Genomic DNA, 23,182 nt, shown 5'->3' with positions numbered 1-23,182 from the left:
TAGTGTAATCATTAAAAAGCTTAATTATTTGAGATGTTCAATATTCATGAGGTGCCAACAAGCCTCATAATATAGAGATGCAAATGGGCTTGGTAGATTTGGAGATACTAACAAGTTTTCATGACTAGATACCAGCACACTTGGAGATGATCTTAGTAGAGTAGTTGCTTTGCTTCTACCTCTACAATCACCTCTCTTGATATAATTCTCTTTGAGTGTATCTCAAGAAGGGATCTCATGTGGAAAACACACACCAAAAGCTTGCTATGAAAACATTCTTTATATCTGATTTTGTATGTCCCAATTGAATTTGTTCCTAACTTTTACAAATCTCTAACAAAATACAATAAACCCTCAAACTTTTTGATCACCCAAATCGTGATGTGGATGAAGTGAGCATATGATGATTGGGAAGTTTATAATACTATAATGAAGATGCAAACCCTCACACTTTCTGATCACACATATCCCGATGTGAGAAAGCTAAGAGCATATGATGATTGGAACACTAATTTATTGCATGCAATACCTGGAATTGAAATTATTGCCTTGGCAACATAGCTATCCAGACTTGCAATTTATTCTAAACTGGCGAAAAACTGTCTAGTTATACAATATAAACAAATAAACATGCACTCAATAATTTCAGTTTATATTTGTAATTGCGGCAACAACAAACTCCTCTGAGAATGATTTATATAGATACTACTAAGTATTGAAGCCATAGAGCTGCTATAAGGTTGTAGATTGAACCTAGAAAATATGCTCAAAACTCTCCTTTAACTGATTGGACTGACTATAAGAGAAATATATTTATCATAAGTTGTAAAGGACAATGTCACAAGTGCAATTGTCACCTACAGCTCAAAATTATCCAATGCTTCTACCATGATGAGTTCTAAAAACTGGTTGAAAAAACAGAAATACATAGGCGTAGAAATACAGCAGAAGGAGAATAGGAACTGCGGCCCCTTATAGACTAGTCTTTCCCTTTTTAATTGTTAGAAGAAAATGGTACAACTAAAAGAAAAGGATTATCAGACCAAAAAATACGGATTGTCAGACGTGTCCCCTCATAAGGGTATAACAGAAAATAATTCCCTTCTAGAAAGAACTGTAGTTTTCTATTGTAGCTGAGTTGGATATGGTGGAATGACAGATTATTCTCTTTCAAATATTCCATAAGGTGAATCAACAAGTTAACACAGTATGGACCTACAAAGATGTTTCAAGCTGCTGCTGCAGCGCTTTTCAACACAAAATTGCCCTTAAATGGGTCGTATGGCCTGTATGAAATTGTATGCCCAAGCACATAAATGTCCAGCCAACAATGTCAATAATATTCTTCACAAACAAACAAATATTTATTTTTCAAGGCAAATCTGCAAACTGAAAATAATACTCACAAATAATTATCTTGAAATCCCACACAAAATACTGAAATACTAGAAATCTTCACAGCAACTGAAACTGAAAAATGGGAATGCTAATAAAGTTTTTTGTAAACCCTAAAATAGAATCACCCACTAAGAATCTAAGAGTTTTCGTTCTCATAATCAAATAAGAGCTCAAGGGTTTTCGTCCTCGGGTCTTGCAACCTCAAGAGGTTCCATCCTTGAATCTTATAACCTCAAGGGGTTTCATCTTTGGATTGGTTTTTGAACACAAGTGCTTTGAAAATGAGAGAAGTTAATAATATAAAACTGGATATCTCCTTCGATATTTCCCCCTATTTAAAAGATTCATTGAGAAGATAAAAAATATTAATTCTTTACTTTCTGATTTTCCCTGCACTACTTTGTTTTAGAGTTTGTAATTCTCCTCCTCTATAACTCCCATCCCAAAAAATAATAATAAAATATTTCTAGGACTTATAAAAGGCTTTATTGTCCCCATTTAGGCTGCTCATAATAATAATATTAAGTTTCTCTTTAAATGTCCCCATTTTTACACAATATTGTTCTATAAGCATTTGGCCCGTTTCCAAGTTTTCTCGTAAGCCTCTGGGTGTGCTGGGGAGCTCCAAAGATCACAGAAGGATAGGGTTTGATTGTTCTTGGCATCTGATGATGGAATTAAGATCAGTTGGTGATTTGGATTGTAGTGATTCTTTCCATAGCATTTTTGGCCTCTGTAATGTCCCCTTCCTTGTGATGTTGCATTCAATGGTCCATTGGCCTATTCCGGAGACCCGTAGGCTATGTGGAAAGATGAATTAAGGGTTCCCATGTTCCTTGGAGTCCCGACCAGACTTGTCAGGGGTGGAATGTGAACTTACTATTTTTAGTAAGTTAGGGTTTGGCTGTCAGGATGGTACAAAGTTGCTAAGCTTGCCAAGGCTTTTCTCTGGTTGCGAAGATAACGATTTTTGGAGCATTATTTCATGACTTACTATTTTTAGTAAGTAGCAGTTTGGGGTATTCTATTTTTGGCAGTCTTGGATTTGGTCTTGTCCCATTCAGTGATCCTCATTGTTCAACCTCATCTGGATTCCATTAATAATCAGTACTGGAACTATAAGCAATTTAATTAAATATTATTCCTTATCCTAAGGTTATTATTTAATTATTTTATCAGTTATTGATGTTATGGGAAATTGTGCAAAATATAATATTTTTCCTAAGTCATGTCTGGGCAATTTATTTGGAGATTAAAAGGAGACTTCATTCTTTATATTTTAAAGAGTTTATAATGTCAAAAATAGTGGCCCCTCTCCTTGGTGTGATTTTGACTTAGGAAAGTGGGCCACTTTGGGTCCACCATGAAATGAAATGCAATTGGAATGAGGCGAGATTGGGAGGCAGTTTCATTTGAATTTCAGATTGGAAAAGCTATATAAACAGAGGTTGGGCTCCTCATTTGGCATCAAGAGAAAATATATCGTTATGCTGTCGGAATGACTCCAGACATTCTTCGAGGGTGAATACCTCCTAGATCCTTCCTTCCGGTTTTGAGTGTGACACATCACTCCTAGGTGTTGTGAGCTTCTTGGTGATTTTTTGGGTGTGTTGGTGAAGATTTGTGTGTGCTGCTGGTTTTTTTCTGTATTGCTGGTGTGTGCCGGCTGAAAGTGTATTTCACTCATAGCTGCCTGTGTTGAATGCATCATTCTGGGTGAGGGCTCGTTGGAAGCGTACCAGAGAGACGATAAGTCTCCTATATTGGCGTGGCATTTGGAGAACTCTCCAATTTTTAGTTGCACATCGAACTATTCAACAAAAATGCCATTTCCAGAATTGCATTGGGATGCGTTCCTTTCTGTTGGTGCTCTTCATTTGCAGTTTCAAGGTATTGTTTTGTTTACTTATGTCATACGCTTCATTTGCTTCTGATTTGGCATGATTCTATGGGGTTTTGAGTGAGTTACAAGCAATTTAGTGGGTTTCGGGATGGTTGGTTTTGCGTTTTCCTTGTATTTGATTTCAGAACAGCAAGTAGTATTATTGGTTAGAATGTGTTAGTGAATTCATAATATATGTACTTCACTCTATCTCCTTTCACATTTCTATCATTGTAAGAATTGCTTCAGTAGTACTGACCAATTCATTCTATGTTGTATTTCCCACTGAACAAATGGAAGAGGATGGCTTAGCCGCTTGTATGTTTGTAATTCAGTTTTGTCCTCCCACTGAGCAAGTGGTTGAGTGATATTGTGCTCCCACTGAGATATGCGGTTGAGTGATAGTTCTTTTTAAAAGTCCTCCTGCGGCATAAGCGGTAGAGTGATTTGGTTCTATTATGCTTTGTTGCCTTGGCTGTTTTACCGCCAAGTTTGTGTTCTTCATCCCGTTGAAAAGTGGAAGGGGATGGCTTGCCGCCCAGTTTTGTAATTGCATTGTAATTTCCAGCGGATTAGAAAGCTAACGAACCCCTTGTCACTGTATGCTCTCACCTTCCCACATTGGGCTCTTGGTGATCAGAAAGTGGAAGGGTTACCTTTCAGTAGCATTTGGTTTTCATTTCCTAACCATAACAAGTGTTGTGTTGAATGTAATTGTGGAAAAATTCAAAAAAAAATAAGAGGGAATTTTACAGCCTCTTAGAATATTCTCCACACTTCTTGAAGAACACCTTTATTTGTAGTACGTTCCCGTTTTGACACCAGACATTTCCCCAGCTTCAATTACTCCTTGGTGTGATCAATTTTAGTTTCCAATGCCTTGGCGGTGGTTTCCACAACATGGTCACAAATATTTAAACGATCCAACTAAAAAAGTATTTCATCTTAGTGTTATTTTAATAAAGTAACTTTATGTCCACTCAAGCGGATGCCTAGGGAAGGTGGACTTGGACATAAGTTAATTTTAAATTGTCAATAAGAACATTTGAGGGAAAATGAATTATTTTGAATCTAAAATTCAATTATTTTCCCTCCAACTCTATAAAAGAAAGTCATGGGCTCTTGTTTCCTTTATGTAGAAGAGTACACATAACAAGATACTATCAAATTGAACCGGAGAGTTCTTCCAAAGATCAATTGAGGAGGAAAATCCTCATCAAATAAATAGTTTTGGATCTGAAGAATTGTCTCTAGCTGGTTGGAGTGCTTCTACTTCAGGAATCACCATTACTATTCACAGTTTTGCAGATTCAAAGTTTCAAAAAGAAATGATCTTCAAGGTATCTTAGTTGCAGATTTTTGGGGGTTGCTTATGAAGGATCTTGCAGAGTCTTTTGTGTTTTGAAGGTGATTTCAGGGACTCTTATTGTTGGCCAAACAACAATGGAATCCAGGTGATGCCCTAGCTAGGCCGTACCACTTTAAATGCAAAGGAAATTTATTGAATGGTTAAAACATCATAGAAGACAAATTTAGCATTGCTTTTTGTGGCTGGGTGAACGGGATTGGAGGATTTTTTGTTTGGTTTGTGAATGGCACTATTTTCTATGCTAGGCCCTACCATTATAGGGATTGCCTAGGAGTTGGCGTGAGGTTCCCAGAGTCCAGCGCTCAGGTTTTTGGAGGGTTTTCACCAATGTGGGAGGCGCTCAGACTGCTGTTATCATTTGCAGGTGTTTGTGTGTTGAACTAGCTCAGTTTGAAGGATATGTGATTTTATTGCTAGTGACCCCTGCTCTAAGTGCCAGGGATTAATGACACTGTGCAAGTCTGAATTTCAGATAACAGACCATTTCCTGCCCTCTTTTTCCTATCAGCTTGGTGTATTTATCAATGCTGCATATGAAACAGACAGACCAGTAGCTTGAAAGAGGGTACTAAGCTGAAAGGAGGTGATGTTCAGTGCTTTTTCCATGCTGATACGCCCTACAAACATCCTACAGTTGACCTACAACAGCAACTACTGACATATCAGACCTGTTATTTCTATTATATCTGCCGGTAATGTGACGTCTAGAGTTGAAAGGGGTTAGGATCAGTCTTGAAGTGTTGTGGGGTAACTTTGAATATAATATTGGGGCCGAGCAGCTCAGGAAACATGCTATTTTGAATGTTGTTGACTGATACAGTCCTTCTAAGTGCTAAAGAAATTATAACAGACTTGTTGTTATCAGGTATTCAGACTTTGGAGGAGGGTAGAGTCAAATTGAAGTCTTCTGTTCATTGTTGAGAAGTTGGAGGCGAGTTTGGGGTGTTTGCATGCACTTTTTGCAGCCATATAGACCTAGGGGTGTGGACTGAAAACTCTACTTACAGATCAGTATCCTTGCTTGCCAGTGCTACATTGCATTAGGCAGAGAATAGAGGCATTATCTGGGGTATATCAGCTCCTACCAGCAGTGGGGAGTGTGGTGAATGTAGTTGAAGGCAAGCTGGGCACCTTAACATTGCTGGGTTGACTGATGCAGAGTATTTCTTGACCATTCAAACCTGTAATAATGATTCCAGATTTCCATTTAAGGTATTACTTGTTCATTACATGTAGGTGTTGAGATTAGACAATGTGGGTAGACTTGGGAATAATCTTGTGTGTTAATCCATTTGCCAGCACCTTGTATTGCATGATTTGTCTTTCAAACTTTGTAATAGAAATGTAGAACAGTGATTAAACATATCACCAATGAATGCCATCAGTTGCGACTCAATTTAGCAAGTACATGTTATCATTTCTATTTGTCAAAAACTGCAAAAAACATTTTAGGGGTGACCACTACACCTTTACAATAATTTTCAAATAATATTAAGACTAACTTAAAGAATAAGAATACCCCCTAGGCTCACTTCCCTAAGGACATAACATTGGCCCTCTTTTAAAAACAACATATACATTGTCCCCTTATTAAAATGTTATAACATAGAATGACTCAAGACAAACTTGAATTATTATTTTAAAAATTATATTGCTCACCTTACCCAAGCTCACGAAAAGTAAAATAACAGGCTTAGGTGCACTTGATTAACTTTGGTCGAAAAAGGGGACATGAAAAATTCATGTGTCACCATAAAAACCAACCTACTAAAAAAACTTAGGATTGAACATCTCTAGATTATTCTAAGGTCCCCCTTTGGCTCATAATGTGACCCCTTTGCGCAGCTAATTCCATACTTGGTGTAGCTAGATGATTCTAAAGTTGTTTAGGCTGACCCAATAAACTTTGAATTTCATGTCACTAAATAAGTCCAACTGTCCAAGGTTGTGGAAGTTCTCTTGGCTCACAATGTGAGCTGGCTAAACCAACTAGCTTTAGATTTGGTATTTCCAAATTATTCTAAAATTCTTCTTTAACATTTCTCAGGTTGGAATCCTATGATTTACAAACATTCCTCCAAGCTTTGGTTTGTGGAGAGTTTGCAATGCTATTTTGAAGTAAGCCTTGGAGGATGTTGGATCATTGCTTCCTATTTCCCCAAGAGTTGTTCGTCAAAAAGATGTTTGCAAGAGTGGCCATCTTCTTTCCTCCAAACCAAGATCAAGAGGGGATGTTGATACATAATGTTCCATCCTTTTGTTTAGTTGTGCAGCTCATGGTTAAGTAGGTCATTTAAGGACATTATTAAATGTTCCAACATTAGCTTTGTATTGAGAAATATGATTCATGATAGTTTTTAAGTTTCTCCACTTTCAGTAGTGGAAAGCACTCCTCATAATGTACAAGTCAACACATATTGAGAAAGAAGAATATACTTTCTTAGGTGAAATGCAATATGTATGAGTGACTAGTTGGTTCCATCCAAGCAATAAGGTCATTGTTTACCGATTTGGTGGTTAAAATGATGTCTTGACAGCATCATGGAACCAACCTAAGGTTATGTGGTGTTAACCACTTAAATAGGGTACATTACTACATGAAACCATTTCAAATAACAGTGGTGGGGTTTAACTTACACATGGAAATACATCTGTCGGATTGTTGGAACTTGGCATTAATAAAAAACCATTATGAGAAGAATAACACATTACTTAGGTGCACATTATACAGCTGAAGCTGTGTTATATGATACGCTTATGAGTTGTTCCATCTTGGTATTCAAAAAAAAAAGAGCTGCATTTTATCATATGTGGAATGATACCATGGCTATACCAAACATATCAGCTATCTCTGTGAATCATTCATTTAATTAAACTAGTTCATTCATTTTTTACAGACATCTTCATGGCAAGCAATTAAATGTGTTAGAAGTTTCTACCAGTCTTTCTGAATCTCAAATGAGTATTGCACTTCAAGGTAGCATTTTCCATCATCGTCCATAAACTGCAGATTAGAATGTGCATTAGATGGACTCTTTTAACCATAATAAGAGAAGTCCCAAAGAAAAGTACAAGTAATCCATCATATCTTAAACTCATTTACCTTTGTTTTTGCTGTGTATGTCCCACGAGCAAGTATTCCTTTTGGAGTTGTGTCTTCCTCTGTGATATTTACATAAGGCTCTCTTCGTGGACTAAATGTTCCTAGCATGCCTTGTGTTTGATCTACTGCTTAGGATACCACCAAAATACAAGCAAGTTTCAATATCTGAGATTGAATTCGTTTAAGGAAGACTCAATTTGTAAACACCTGTTAAGAACTAATCATTATAAATATATTCTAATTTTTTACTGTAAAATTCACTTTAATGCAGTCTACTTGAGTATCCTACCTCGAATTCCACCTCTCCAGACAGTATTTGTATATGACAAACCACAAACTATGTTGTGATGAACCATGAATGTAAACTTCAGATGGTAGTTGGAGCCTTCTTTGAGGATGAAGCATACATCATTTGATTTTTTATCAAGAGGAAGTTGCAAAGTTATTTCTGGATAGCCTTTAGACACTATTCCTAGAGAAAGCACTGTAACATCGGGTTCTATTTTATCTGTAATCAGGAAACGAAATCATGCATTGAGATAAAATCCAACTGAGCATAGGATTTATATGTTAAATATATCAACATGAACTACTATATTTTGAAAACATTTATCTAGCTTGAAACTATGGCATGAACAGGAGAGAAATATGCTTACCGTCATTCAATTCAAAGTCAGCAAATCCAAGCAATTGCTTCTTCCACCTTTGAATGCTTTCATCTTCCTGCCATGCAAATTAAAATCAAACAAAGAATTAGCATGTCTGTTCAAACTAATTTTTACAATGGTAACAAGCCCACAAGATACAACAGATATTAGGAACCACATCAATGTACACAAGAAATTTAAAAATAAAAAACACTCAAATTTCAAATAATAAATTAAGAAATTGCTGAAGAATTAAAATGAAACCCTCAAACCATGTTTCTAACATGAAAGACAAGAAATCATCTAAAATATAAGCTGAAATTTTTACATCCAAAGCAACATAGTGGGATCTGCAAGATATATCATAGATCTGTTATTGCAAACTCATACACAACTTGCAGACAAATTCTACCATGAGCCATTACAAATTTAACAGAAACTTGAAAAAGAAATGATGAATATATTCAGGCTACAGTTTACATGAAGAGGTATGCTGCCTAGGGGCATTGGGTTAACAACAAACACAAACAAAATAAGTCACCATGATGTAGTTCTTCGGAAGATGTAAGATATGTATTTTATATTTTGTACGTTTTAAAGCCCATATAGATAGTACATCCCATGATAACAAGGCAGCCCTTATAGGTGATTTTTTTGGCCATGTTGTTATACCCATTGTATTGTTCGATGGCATAACAATTTCCTATATTGATGTGCCTATAAATAGTTGCACATGTATTAGTTGCACATGTATTAGGTTTAACCAAATGGGAAAAATATCTTATTGTATTGTGAATGATTGAGTTAATACTATGAGTGAGTGTTATATTTTATTACTTTTTCCAAAAAGAATTTCCTAGAAAAAATTTCTTACTATTTTGTGTGTTCCATTATTTCTTTTTGTTGAATTTAAGTTAATGTTAGAATTAATTTTTCTTGCACAGTGTTGATGTGTTTTTCATGTATGATCAAACACATAATAAAGTATTGAATACTCTATCCCCTCTTGAACAAAGACTTCTCAAATGCTGAACACGAAAAGGATCACTTGAGAAGACTCCAAGGTTTACAATTTCATGTCTTGGCATGTTGGATAGCTTCAATGGTGTGATGTGTTTGTTGTACCTTCAAAGGGACTTGCGTATTTGTTCATGAAACTTCTCAAGCTCAAGGAATGTTGTTCTACGAATGATGTTGCAATATCACACTTTCCTACTACTACTAATGATCTTTGATAAAAAAGTGAAAAAGGGAGTAAGGTTTAGTGATGCTAAACTAACACTAAGAATGCAAGATAATGGACAACTTCAAGTGAGCTCAACTAAGCTTTGCTTCGACATGCAATGAACATCTTCACAAGGCTAATGCAATCTTCTAGGGGTAGCTTTATGATTTTTAAATCACTACTACAAACATAGATATCATCAAGATGAAGCATATCAATGAAGGAATAATAATTGAAGTTAAGCTTGGCTAAAATGAGTTCAGTTGACCACGCAAGATACTTCACCATTGATGAAATACTTGTAGTATGAATGATGAGAGATTCACTATCAATCATGCGCATGCATCTTTCATTGATCTAAATACTTAAAAGCAAATTCTATTCTATCTCTTTTTTTGTCTTTTCAATTTTAAGTTCTCTCATAAAAGGATGAAGAAACAAGAAAATGCTCCAAACCACAATAAGTCACCAACAATTACAAATGAAATGAGTGGGGCTTATATAGCACTCCCAAATACAATGAATGGTCAAGATTAAATCAAAATCAAGGGCCAAGATCTTGCCACCTAAACCCTAATTAGGGTTTGTTACATCAAAACTTAATCTTATTGCAAATTATTTAATATCATCCAACGGGAATGTGACATCCATCGAGCACAAACTTCGAAGAAAAATCCTCCAATAAGAAAAAAGATGCCACATGGGATCATAACAAACTATCTTCTAGAAGTTTGTTTCCCTTATCCTTTTCTTTTGTTGCAAATTCAACAAATGTGGACGTCATGAATTCAATTTTGGTTATTGGGGCAGTAGGCACATTTTTCAACTGTTCTTCCATGAAGCTCACTTCGTCCAAGGCAGGGGCAAAGGTTTTCTCCCATCCTGGCCTGAAATTTTTAGTCTTGTTGGCAAGTACCATGAATGAGTGTATGTCTTCCAGTTGCTTCTTTGAAGATGATCTGACTGTTCCGAAGAATATGATCTTCACTCTCTCAATCAGGCGATCCGCATCTATGCGGATTCCTTCATTCATCTCCTTCTCAAGTATGATTTCGGCCACTTCCACAATGTTATCATGTATTAAGTTTATTGCCTTGTCCACTTGGGTGCATCCACTACTAATATCTTCAAAGATAACCTTCCTTATTTGGAGTAAGTTATACCACCACTGGAGATCAAGCGATTGCCCATCTTTCAATACTCCACCACTCACCAAAATCCAATTGGGTAGATTCTTCATTGCTTGCAGTCTTGACATAGTGTAATCTCTAGAGAAAATGAAAGTATCATAAGCTGCCATGAGGGTTTGAGTTCTTTCAAAAACACTTGTAACTTTATCAAATATCCTTACTAGCTCCTTCACAAACGCATTCACTCTCTTAAAATTTGTATTTATCCAACTTTCCATTAGGTGAGTTGAAGTTCTAATCTTTTCTAGATTATCAACTAAATCTGGAGGAAGCGGCAATGGTGGCGTAGTTGAAGGATCATGTTGACTTAGCGATTCCTTGAACTCTTGTAAGTAGCTTCTTAACACACTCACTTCTTTTTCTAGTTTCTTGTTCTTCTCTACTTCCAACTTCAACATATCATGGATTGTCTTCACTGTATCATTCAAGTCTTACATTGCCTGTTTGGTGGTGGGAGGACCTAAGTCAATAGTCTCCAAGTCATAATCTTTTGTTGTGATCTCATTTTCAAGCTTATCTACTCTTGGAGCGGCGATTTGTATCACTTGAGGTCCTGTATTGTCCTTTGTTGTCTTCAACATCTTAGTAGCCTTCTTCTTCTCAGATGTCTCTTGAGTTCTATCCATGAAGCTTCCCAAATCATCAATAGGATCTTCCTCTACTACTATTACTTCTTTTGCCAATCTTTCCCTAAGCCATGCTGGGATAGCGGATCGTTCTTCTCCCACTTGCACCTCCTTGAGGTGTTGATCTTCTCGAGGTGGAGAGGTTAATTCTTCATCTTCATTCCCTATATCCACATATTCATCTTCACCTGCCTTGCTATTAGCTTGCACATGTGGAACTGGATTATCTTGGACTTGTGGTTGCTTACCTTTGTCTGTTTTTTCGCCTCTACTATTCTGGACTGTAGACTCCATGGATTCATTCACTCCATGATCTATGCTTCCTCTAGGTGGTTGACTTTCTTTATTAGCTACCTGATTCATCTCTACATCATGTATGGAAGAAGTGCTAGTGGAAGGACGACTTGAATTTGATTCTTTTGTGATGATCCTTCTTTGTGACTTTCCTTTCTCTTTGATAATCTGGAGTGAGTTGACTGGGTGTCACTTCCACTCACGCTCGTGCTTTTTGTATCTTCATCAGATGATTTTGTTTCTCCCATCAATTCAAAATTCAGCTATGCATTATGGCTCTTCAACTTCTAGATTTGGATGTCTACCCATCGTCTTGTGTATGCTAAGACGGGATTCATCAAATCTTTCAAATCGGTGATCTCTACATCAATATAATTGACTTCCTCCTTGTCTTTCTCTTGCTCATATACCAGCTGAAGGCATTTTCCACTATCTTGTGCTTGATCCAAGATGTCGAAAACTTTGCACATCCTGACGATGTCAATTGGTAGCCTTGAGCACATCTTTCTTCTTATATCTAGATCATCTTGGGCATTCATCTAGTAGTCTTCCAACTATAGCTTGTTCTTGTGTCTTCTTCCGTTAGCTCTTCTCATGTTGTCGTAAGGATCAAATTTCTCTCTAGAGAAGTATTGGATAAGGAAGTGAGATCTCAATCATCCCATATCTTACACTAAACATGTGAAATGATCAATTTAGGGGTTCTAAAACATGATGCAAGATAATCTCTATGCCTGAAACTTCATCCAAAACCCTAGCCGTGTAGCTATATCAGCGAATTAAGGTCCAATTTAAATAAAAATGATCAAAAACAGCTTCTTTCAGACCTGGAACTGAATTCTAAATTGACTGCTAATTCTGATTTTGCCCTCAATCTAGCAAGATTGCCTTTGTCTTGGTGTGCTATCTTTGTGACTGATGCTGGTAATGGTGATATTGAGGGTTGAATTTGCTGGTTTTTGATGTTGATCACCTCCTTTTGACAATGTAGGATTGCTGGACTGCAAGTAGTGAATTCACTTTGACTTGAATGCAACAAGTTTGCTGGTTGAAGATTCAAATTCGCTGTCTTAGGATAACAATTTGCTTGGCAAATGGTGAGTTCGCTGAATCTTTGAATGGAATCACTATCTCTTGATCAAAATCGCTTCTCATAGAAGGTAATCCACTTTCCAAATCGTATGTTGATCAAATGAAATGATCAACCTATCTTTATAGAGATTGGGAGGGATGCATCTATTCAATCCAAGGGCTGACTTGTCCTTTCATTTAATGTTTTGCAACTTTACATTTTATTTTTAAGAAGGCCGACTTGTTTTCTTTTGAAATTTGAATTAAAACGTCTACCTTACGTGGGTCCCTCCTCATGTTGGCGCTAAAATTTATGCCTCCTCCTTTATTGTGGATGTTGGGGATCACAAAGAGTGATTGGGCTTTTAGACCAGCATAGGAAGTTCTGGCTTTTAGAGCCTCATTGACAGAGATCAGGCTTTTGAAGCCTCAAAGGCAGTTTGTGCTTTTAAGAGGTCAAAGGAACTGCTCATAAGCTGGATCAGGTTTTCAAGGGGGCAAAGGAAGTGCCCAAGCTTGATCGTGGATTTGACCATGCAAAGGAAGTGCTAGGTCAGGGTTTCAAGGGGTCAAAGGAAGTAACATCAAATGTTCTATTTTGCTCATTCAATTACCTTGTCCTAACTCTTTTCATGATTGTTTAGGCCTTAACTCATCCTCCTTCCAAGCATTCACTCTCCTTTAACAATTTACCTTAATCAAACTCAGCCCTTCATCTCTGATTTTGCAAGCCAATGATGATGATCAAATGGAATGATCATGATGAATTGCTCATATCAAAATTATTGAGGACTAAGTCAACTCAACCTTATCAAATCTAAAGGATCAGACCGTTGCCAAGCCTAACTAAAACCTAAAACTAAAAGAAAAAGAGGGGGTCCCCATTTGTGATGGGGCGATGTGTGAAATGGTCACAACACATAGGTTTATCAGTATTTTACTATTTTTTTGGTATTAGAGCTGGGGTTTAGCCAGTTCTTTGAGAGCAAGGGCATCTTGTCTCTGTGATAAATATATTTTTAAGTGAGTGCTCTGCATAGGTAAATCTTGTGTGTGAAGGAGAATGGCAGTACTTTTAAGGAAGGAAATAGAGAAACTTAATGGAAATTGCAAGAACTTTGAGTTATGGAAGCTTAAAAGGGATTTTCTTGTTGACAAAGATCAGTAAGCTGCATCTTCTAGAAAAACTCCCTCAAGTATGACAACAGAAAACTAGGTGAGAACGGTTAGAAAGACAAAGTTCAATTAGGTTCTACCTTTCATATTTAGTGCTGTTGAATATGTCAGCACAACCCAATGCTAAGGAACTATGGGATAAGTTAGGGTATTTGTATCAAACAAAGTCCTTTGTAGTAGAACACTATTTATGATTGAGACAAGCACTATGAGCATTAAATGTAGTGGCTTTATTGTTCCTAAGCTTTGTAATGATATAGACAAAACCCATTTATGGCTTATAGAGAAGACAGTGATTGAGCGTGAGAGAATGGGGCATAGTGGAAAGAAAGGCCTTCAAATTTACACATTAACTATATGGCTAGAGGAATTATCAATTGCCTCTTAGATTTTGATTTCTATGAACACTGTGTATATATGGTAAACAAAACCAAGTTTCCTACAAATGCTACAAGAACAAATGGAATTTCACAGCTCATACCTAATGATGTGTTTGGACCTGTCCTTTTTGTTTTATGTTTGTTTTAAAGATGATTTCTCAAGGAAAACATGGGTATATTTTGTCCATCAAAATATGAGCCATAAGGTTCTCTGTAACTTCAAGGAGTTTAAAGCCCTTGTAGGAAACCAATCAAAGAAGAAGATAAAGTTTTTGACAACAAATAACAGAAATTTTTTCTCAAATAAACTCAAGTCATTTTGTAAGCAATGTGGAATAGGCAAAAAACAATTCCACATACATCAGAACAAGATGGAGGTGCATAGAAGAACACGATGTTGATAGAAAAATCAAGGAGCATGCTCGGTAGTGGAGATTTAGAACAGCAATTATAGGCAGAGGTGGTGAAGACGGTATATTACCTAATCAATCAATCACCCACATCAACACTTGTCAACAAAAATCTGTAGGAGACATGAACTAGAAAGAAACCCTCTCTTCTACATCTTAAATCTGTTAATGCATGACAACTTCGGTAAGATAAATGATTGAATGAGAGATAAATGAAGTCTCTCATTCAATCATTTATCCTATCAATAAACTAGGATGAAAAACTTCAAGCTATTGTTCCTTCATTTGATGATCATTCTTCATTTGTATATGTTCAATCTACTTAGTTCGATCAATGCTTAACTATCGATAATCATCCTATAGCATAGAATACCGATTAATATCGGTTTACACTATAATGTATGGACCCCGATTAATATCGGTTATCATATTAATTGTGATCACCGATTATTATCGGGCTAACCAATGTATTCCGATTTATATCGGTTGATATATTAAATAGTGAACAATAATGGTTATCGGGATTAACTAGTATACACCGATTGGTATCGAGTGGCAAATTAAGCATACACCGATTGGTATCGGGTTAAGTATACACCGATTGGTATTGGGTTAAGTATACATAGATTGGTATCGGGTGGCAAGTTAAGTATACCTCGATTGGTATCGGGTGGCAAGTTAAGTATACGCCGATTGGTATCGGGTTGTTAATTAAAGCATACACCGATTGGTAATTGCAACGATGAGTCAAAGGGTGCGATCAAGTAATGTCTTGATCGGTCATGTCTAAAAGACATGACTAGTCAAGGCATTGCTTGATCCTCCCTGCTTGCATATACATATCAATCGACATTTGTGAGAAGGACATCGAAATAAAAAAAAAATGCTCCTCTCACTTGCAATATAAAAGAAGATAATCAAATTTATCATATTAAATAGATAATACATAGTTAAAAGAAAAGATAAACTAGAATATAACTTGCATTTTGAATTGAGAATTGAATAACATTTACATGGTATCAGAGCTATAGTTAAATCGAACCTGAGGCTGTTCAATTTTGTGGAAAATTCAAAACAAGCATATATTCAACATCACAATTCTTCTAATGGCTAGTGCTATCAGATTTGAAGATAGACTCGGAGCAGGTGATGACTTCCCAGCATGGAAGTTCAAAATTCAGATGATTCTAAAAGAAAATAAAGTCGAATCATTTGTAAAAACTGAAACTATAGAACCTGAGATTGAACCTGACAAAACAACTTGGAGAGAGGAAAATGAAAAGGCCATCAAAATCATAGTTGATGGGGTGAGAAATAATATTATGCCCATCATAAGGAAACATGAAACGGCCTACAACATGTTCAAAGCTCTTGAAGATGCATTTGAGATATCCAATGCTAGCAGAACCTTGGCTTTAAAAAGAGAAATAAATCACATAGCCATGATCAAAGGAGAATCAATCAATGCCTACTTCATGCGAATAACAGCCCTAAGGGATGAACTAGCAACTCTTGGATATGAGATCCAAAGAAAAGAATTAACACTCATTGCTCTAGATGGGTTGCCTAGTATATGGGAAACATTCGTCCAAGGCATTAGTGCAAGGGATGAATTTCCAAAATTCGATAGGCTAAAGGCAGACCGTCTCCAAGAAGAATCAAGGTTAAATAAGAAAGGGATCAAGCAAAAGAATATAGATGAAGATCTCCAAGTTCTAAATACAATCTCAAACAAGAAAAGCAAGCAGAAACAATTTAGGAAGAGAAAAGGTCGTCATGGCAAGAACACCTTCAAGAAGGACCTTTCATAGATTCAATGTTACAGATGTGACAAATTTGGGCACTATGTTGCCAAATGTCCAGAAAGAGCCAAACAACAAGCCACATTTGCCAAAACAGGAAAATCTAAAAGGGAAGAAGACCCCAAGAAGTATGTACTCTATTCAGCACTTACAAACCAAGCATCAAACAAAGTTAACTCCTGGGTGATCAACAGTGGCTCATCCAGACACATTACAAGATTCAGAGAAGTGCTAGACTCCATGATAGAGGAGAATGATGAGGAAGTGACTATCAAAGATGACTCCACACATCCAGTTAGAGGAGTTGGAACCTGCACCATCAAACTAAAGTTAGGTGTATCATTACAACTTAAAGGAGTACTATATGTCCCAGGCATCAAGAGAAACCTAGTCTCCATATCAGCACTAGAGGATAATGGATACAGAGTGACCTTCATGGACAACAGAGTGTTGGCTTGGCCAAAGAATTCATCCATCAAGAAAGCTAAAACTATTGGTCAAAGACAAGGCTACTTGTATGAGCTGTGCACAGAGCCCAACTTAGTCCTAATCCATGAAACTACAGATGCTAATGAAGTCTGACATAGAAGACTAGGCCATTTGAATTTTAGAGCTTTATCATCAATGGGCAACCTTGTCACAGGCTTACCTAAGTTAAAGCAATATCATTCAGGGGCATGCAAAGGATGTGCCCTAGGTAAAAATACTAAGGGTGCTTTTCAAAATAGTACTAGGAAAACAAGTAAAATTTTAGAGTTAGTTCATTCTGATGTATGTGGACCCATGTCCGTACCTTCTTTAGGGGGATTTTTGTATTATGTAATATTTGTTGATGACTACTCTAGAAAAACTTGGATCTACTTTCTGAAGTGTAAAGAATTAGAAGAGATCCTCAATAGGTTTAAAGAATTCAAATCACTAACAGAGAACTACTCAGGAAATAAAATAAAAACCCTAAGAACTGATAATGGGGGGGAATACACATCAGAATTATTTAAAGATTTTGTAAAAATTCAGGGATTAAGAGGGAGTTAACAATACCTTATAATCCTCAACAAAATGGGGTAGCTGAGAGGAAAAATAAGACAATCGTAGAAACTACCAAAGCTATGATTCTTGATCAGAATCTAAATGTCAATCTTTGGGCAGAAGCAACTAGCACTGCTGTATATATTCAAAACAGATGTCCTCACTCCCATCTTGAAGATAAAACCCCTGAGGAAATCTTTACTAAATCAAAACCAGATATCAGCCACCTTAGGATATTTGGATGCCCTGTCTATATTCATGTACCTAAGGAGAAAAGATTAAAATTAGAGCCTTCTGGAAAAAGGGGAATACTTGTAGGATATAGTGAAACCTCCAAGGCCTACAGGATCTATATACCTAGTCAAAAGAATATTGAACTAAGTAGGGATGTGATCTTTGAAGAAGACTTAGCCTTCAAAAGAGCGCAAAGCTTACTAGAACCTAAAGTCTATATCCCTACCCCTAGCATAGATGAAGACCCTGCTCCTGAGCTTCAGAGGGAGAGTCTTGAGGAAAATGAAACTCAAAACCCACCTAGAGAAAATTTCAAGAAAAGACCACTATGGGCCACCAAAATTGTAGAAGAAGCTCAAAAGTATGCTGCCCCTTCAGGGACTTTCAGAGAAAGAAAAAGGCCTAACAAACTGACCAACTATGTCGCTCTCCTGAATAATCTCTCAAGAGCAGAACCTAGTAATGTATCAAATGCACTTAAACATCAAGTATGGAAGAATGCCATGACTGAAGAATACCAATCCATTATGAAAAATGATGTTTGGGAAATTGTTCCTAGGCCAATTGGCAAATCTATTGTCACCACAAAATGGCTCTTCAAAATCAAGCACGCTGCAGATGGCAGCATTGAGAAACATAAAACTAGATTTGTAGCCAGAGGGTTTTCTCAAAAGGAAGGAATTGATTATGAGGAAACATTTGCACCTGTAACTAGATACACTCTAGTAAGAGTAGTCTTAGCCATTGCAGCATCAAAGAGATGGAAAGTTCATCAAATGGATGTTAAGACAGCATTCCTTAATGGAGAGATCTCAGAAGAGGTATACCTAGAGCAACTTGAAGGGTTTGAGATTCATGATCCAGAGTCACATGTGTGTAGACTCAAGAAAGCTCTCTATGGGCTTAAATAGGCTCCCAAGGCCTGGTATGAAAAAATTGATACCTATCTCTCAAAATTAGGCTTCTCCAAGAATGATGCAAATCCTAATCTCTACTATAAGCAAAACAAAGGTGATATGCTAATATTAATTTTATATGTTGATGATTTGTTAATCACAGGAAAAGACCACCTCATAGATCAGTGTAAGAAAGACCTTTCTAAAGAATTTGATATGAAGGACTTGGGACTCCTTCATTACTTCCTAGGGTTGGAAGTATGGAAAAATACTGATGGCATTATACTAAACCAGGGTAAATATACCTTGGACATTTTGAAGAGATTCGGAATGCTAAACTGCAGACCCATGACCTCTCCAATGGAAACAAATCTTCATAAACTTAAGGAAGCAGCAGTAGAATCACAACCATCAGATCCTACTCTATATAGGCAAATGATTGGGTCTCTGATGTATCTTGTAAATACAAGACCAGATATATGTTATGCAGTTAATGCCTTGAGTCGGTTTATGTGTGAGCCTAAGGAGATCCACTTGATTGCAGTAAAACACATTATGAGATACTTACAAGGTACTCTAAACCTTGGTCTCAAATATGAGAAAGTTGATCTAGACTTACACGGATTTACAGACTCGGATTGGGCTAGAAGTGTGACTGACAGGAAAAGCACTTCAGAGTGTTGCTTCAGTTTAGGCTCAGCCATGATATCCTAGATCAGCAGAAAGCAGTCTTCTGTGGCTCAAAGTTCCATCGAAGCTGAATACATTGCAGCTTCCATGGCTGCCCGAGAGGCAGTATGGCTTAGGAAGTTTCTTGTGGGATTGTTTGGAGAGCCTATGAAACCTACTATCATACATTGTGACAATCAGAGCTGCATAAAACTTTCAGTAAATCCAATGTTCCATGACAGATCCAAGCATATTGAGATTCCATACCACTATGTGCGAGATATGGTAGATAGGAATGTGATCCAATTAGAATATGTTTGTAGAGGAGATCAAACTGCAGATATTATGACCAAACCTCTTTCCAGAGTGAAGGTTGATCACTTCAGAAAAGGTTTAGGTATGATAGAAAGGTAATTTGCTTTGTAATCTGTATTTACATATCAATAAGATATTTAATGTGTAAACTTCTTTGTCATGATAGGACATTGTGGATTTTATCCCCTAGGTTCATATCTAAGAGGTGACGATCTCTCAAGATAATGAACACTTGTATGTAGACATTATAAGGTGACGATCTTATGATGTCCAAACCAGTTATCATGTTAGATCTCTGGTATGTCATGGATATGCCATGATTGTGTTATGGTAAAACATTTGTATAAGATGTTAGTGCACATACCACAACTTGGATAAGATGAGAATTTAATCATTCTCATATGTTTATCCTTAAGTATTGCATGTTTAGGCAATACTGATATCACATGCTTAGGTGATATCCTGTCATCACAAGATTGATGTGATGAACATTTGTATCACGTGTTTAGGTGAAACTTCATATCATGTGATTAGATGATATGGTTTTCTAAAGAGTCAGATTGTGTAAAGAATACTAACCATCATTTGAATTGTGATGTTTGACATATTGTTTTTCATTTATCTTACCTAGCTCAGAGGGAGTGTTAATGCATGATAGCTTTGGTAAGATAAATGATTGAATGAGAGATAAATGAAGTCTCTCATTCAATCATTTATCCTATCGATAAACTGATAGCTTCGGTAAGATAAATGATTGAATGAGAGATAAATGAAGTCTCTCATTCAATCATTTATCCTATCGATAAACTATGATGAAAAACTTAAAGCTATTGTTCCTTCGTTTGATGATCATTCTTCATTTGTATATGTTCAATCTACTTAGTTCGATCAATGCTTAACTATCGATAATCATCCTATAGCATAGAATACCGATTAATATCGGTTTACACTATAACGTATGGACCCCAATTAATATCGGTTATCATATTAACTGTGATCACCGATTATTATCAGGCTAACTAATGTATTCCGATTTATATCGGTTGATATATTGAACAGTGAACAATAATGGTTATCGGGATTAACTAGTATACACCGATTGGTATCGAGTGGCAAATTAAGCATACACCGAGTGGTATCGGGTGGCAAGTTAAGTATACCCCGATTGGTATCGGGTGGCAAGTTAAGTATACCCCGATTGGTATCAGGTTGTTAATTAAAGCATACATCAATTAGTAATTGCAACGATGAGTCAAAGGGTGTGATCAAGCAATGTCTTGATCGGTCATGTCTAAAAGACATGACCGGTCAAGGCATTGCTTGATCCTCCCTGCTTGCATATACATATCAATCGGCATTTGTGAGAAGGACATCGAAATAAAAAAAAAATGCTCCTCTCACCTGCAATATAAAAGAAGATAATCAGATAATCATATTAAATAGATAATACATAGTTAAAAGAAAAGATAAACTAGAATATAACTTGCATTTTGAATTGAGAATTGAATAACATTTACAAAATCTTTGGTTGTGATATGCATGTTCCAATAGAAAATAAAATTAAGCTGAATTAGACAGCAGAGAAATGCATCTTTATTAAATATAGTGATGATATAAAAGGATGCAAGTTTTGAAACCCAAAAACACAAAAGACTATCTATAATTGTAATGTAATCTTCACAAAGTTTAAAAAGCCTCTAATGCAAGAAAAACAACCAAGAGAATCTATATTTGAATAGGAATCAACAAAAGAAGGTGAACCAAAAAGGGAATAACTACATACCTTAAGCTTGAAGAGATCAATACAAAAAAGAAGGCAACCATTATTCTCTCGATTATCATTATTCTTTTGTTTTATTGACTACTAAGGATGATACAACTATTGGGGAGGCAATTGATACGCTCCAGAAGAAGGTTATGGATGCAGACATGAAAACCTTGGACAAAAGCATAACATGGGATTTGATTAATTCACCTAGTGGAAGAAAACCCATTGGTTGCAAATGGGTGATTGAGAGGACGTTCTGTTAAATTTATGGATCAGAATTAAAATTTATCTTTGATATTATAAATCTGAAGCAAAATATTAATATGATGAGGATATTAATTCCTCTTTTAGACGCTAGATTCTCCTAGACTGCTAAATTTAGTTATATGAATTTGCTGATGATCATGCACAGCATATGTAAGTTTGGTTTCCCCAATTATGACAGCAGACTGTATACTTATGTAGTGTCTATATGAACAGCAAATAACTCTATGAATTATACAGCAAGTGAAGGATCTGATTCCACACGGATATGCTTCTGCAGGCCACGAACTAATTTGTATATCCTTCCAAACAGCATAGCATTCTCTCCTTTTACACCCAATATAATCGGTGTATGCCAAGCGGTGTAAGTAGTATTACAACCGATGTCTATCGGTGTTGGCTTAATGCTAACAGCCAATAGTTATCGGCGTGTTAGCCTTAACAACCGATAACTATCGGTGATCTTCGTTATGTTGCCACCCGATTATCATATGCAACCCGATAATATATGCAGCCCGATATATTATATGCAACTCAATATTTAATCGGTGTTTTCATTAATCATTTATTTAATATTATTTATGTTAATCGATATATATCTAAATACAAGATTTAATAGATCAATGAACATAACCAGAATATATAGTATTAATTATTATTATCTAATCAATTTAACAATAATAATAATAAATAACATAATGATATATATAATTAAATGTTGAAGGCCTTAAGGCCAATTTAACATTTAATTTTATCCGACTGAAGCTATAAATCATCAACACTCCCTCTTAGCTAGGGAGGATAAAAGGTATTGGGAGCAATATTCATAAATCGTATGATGCTTATCTTGGGACCATAGTTTCAAGATGTGAATTTCCTCTGTCGGCGATTCTATCCGTAAGCTTTTGTGTGGATTGCCTCAGTCGGCAATTCTATCCACAAGCTCTTGTGTGGATTGCCTCAGTCGGCAATTCTATCCATGAGCTCTCACGTGGATTGCCTTAGTCGACGATTCTATCCATGAGCTCTTGTGTGGATTGCCTCAGTCGGCAATTCTATCCATGAGCTCTTGTGTGGATTGCCTCAGTCGGCAATTCTATCCACAAGCTCTTACGTGGATTGCCTCAGTCGACGATTCTATCCACAATCTTGAGTTATTGTAAGATCGTCACCTTCCAATAATCTCAAAAATACAAGTGGAAATCATTTGGAAGTCGTCACTTCCTTATGATTTACACAGGGCCCATAAAATAATTATTAGTATTAATAATAATAATCAATATTTGCAATTTTTACCTCAGAAGTGCTCAATCTTTATTAGTAAGCTCCCTCTCAATCACAAGGTATCTTGAGAACATATTTTTCTGAACATACGTCTGAATTTCTGACTTCAGCAAGGGACGCTTGTAGTTTAAGTTTGAGACACCTTCAAGT

General features: G+C 36.4%; 1 protein-coding gene across 1 annotated transcript in view; it reads right to left on the bottom strand.

Annotated features, from left to right (window-relative positions):
- The window catches only part of LOC131061892 (rho GDP-dissociation inhibitor 1), a 95,137-nt gene that overhangs the window by 66,199 nt on the left and 5,756 nt on the right, over positions 1–23,182 (bottom strand). Inside the window, exons 2-5 of the mRNA XM_057995745.2 lie at positions 8,409–8,475; positions 8,042–8,260; positions 7,753–7,877; positions 7,589–7,653 (exon numbers count right to left, since the gene is read on the bottom strand). Of these exons, the coding sequence (XP_057851728.2) occupies positions 7,589–7,653; positions 7,753–7,877; positions 8,042–8,260; positions 8,409–8,475 (476 nt within the window). The remainder of the gene's footprint in view (positions 1–7,588; positions 7,654–7,752; positions 7,878–8,041; positions 8,261–8,408; positions 8,476–23,182) is intronic.

This window comes from Cryptomeria japonica, chromosome 9 (genome assembly GCF_030272615.1).
Source record: "Cryptomeria japonica chromosome 9, Sugi_1.0, whole genome shotgun sequence".
NCBI classification, from domain to species: Eukaryota; Viridiplantae; Streptophyta; class Pinopsida; order Cupressales; family Cupressaceae; genus Cryptomeria; species Cryptomeria japonica.
The sequence above is the reverse complement of the archived record's forward strand: the minus strand, read 5'-3'. Positions and strand labels throughout refer to the sequence as shown.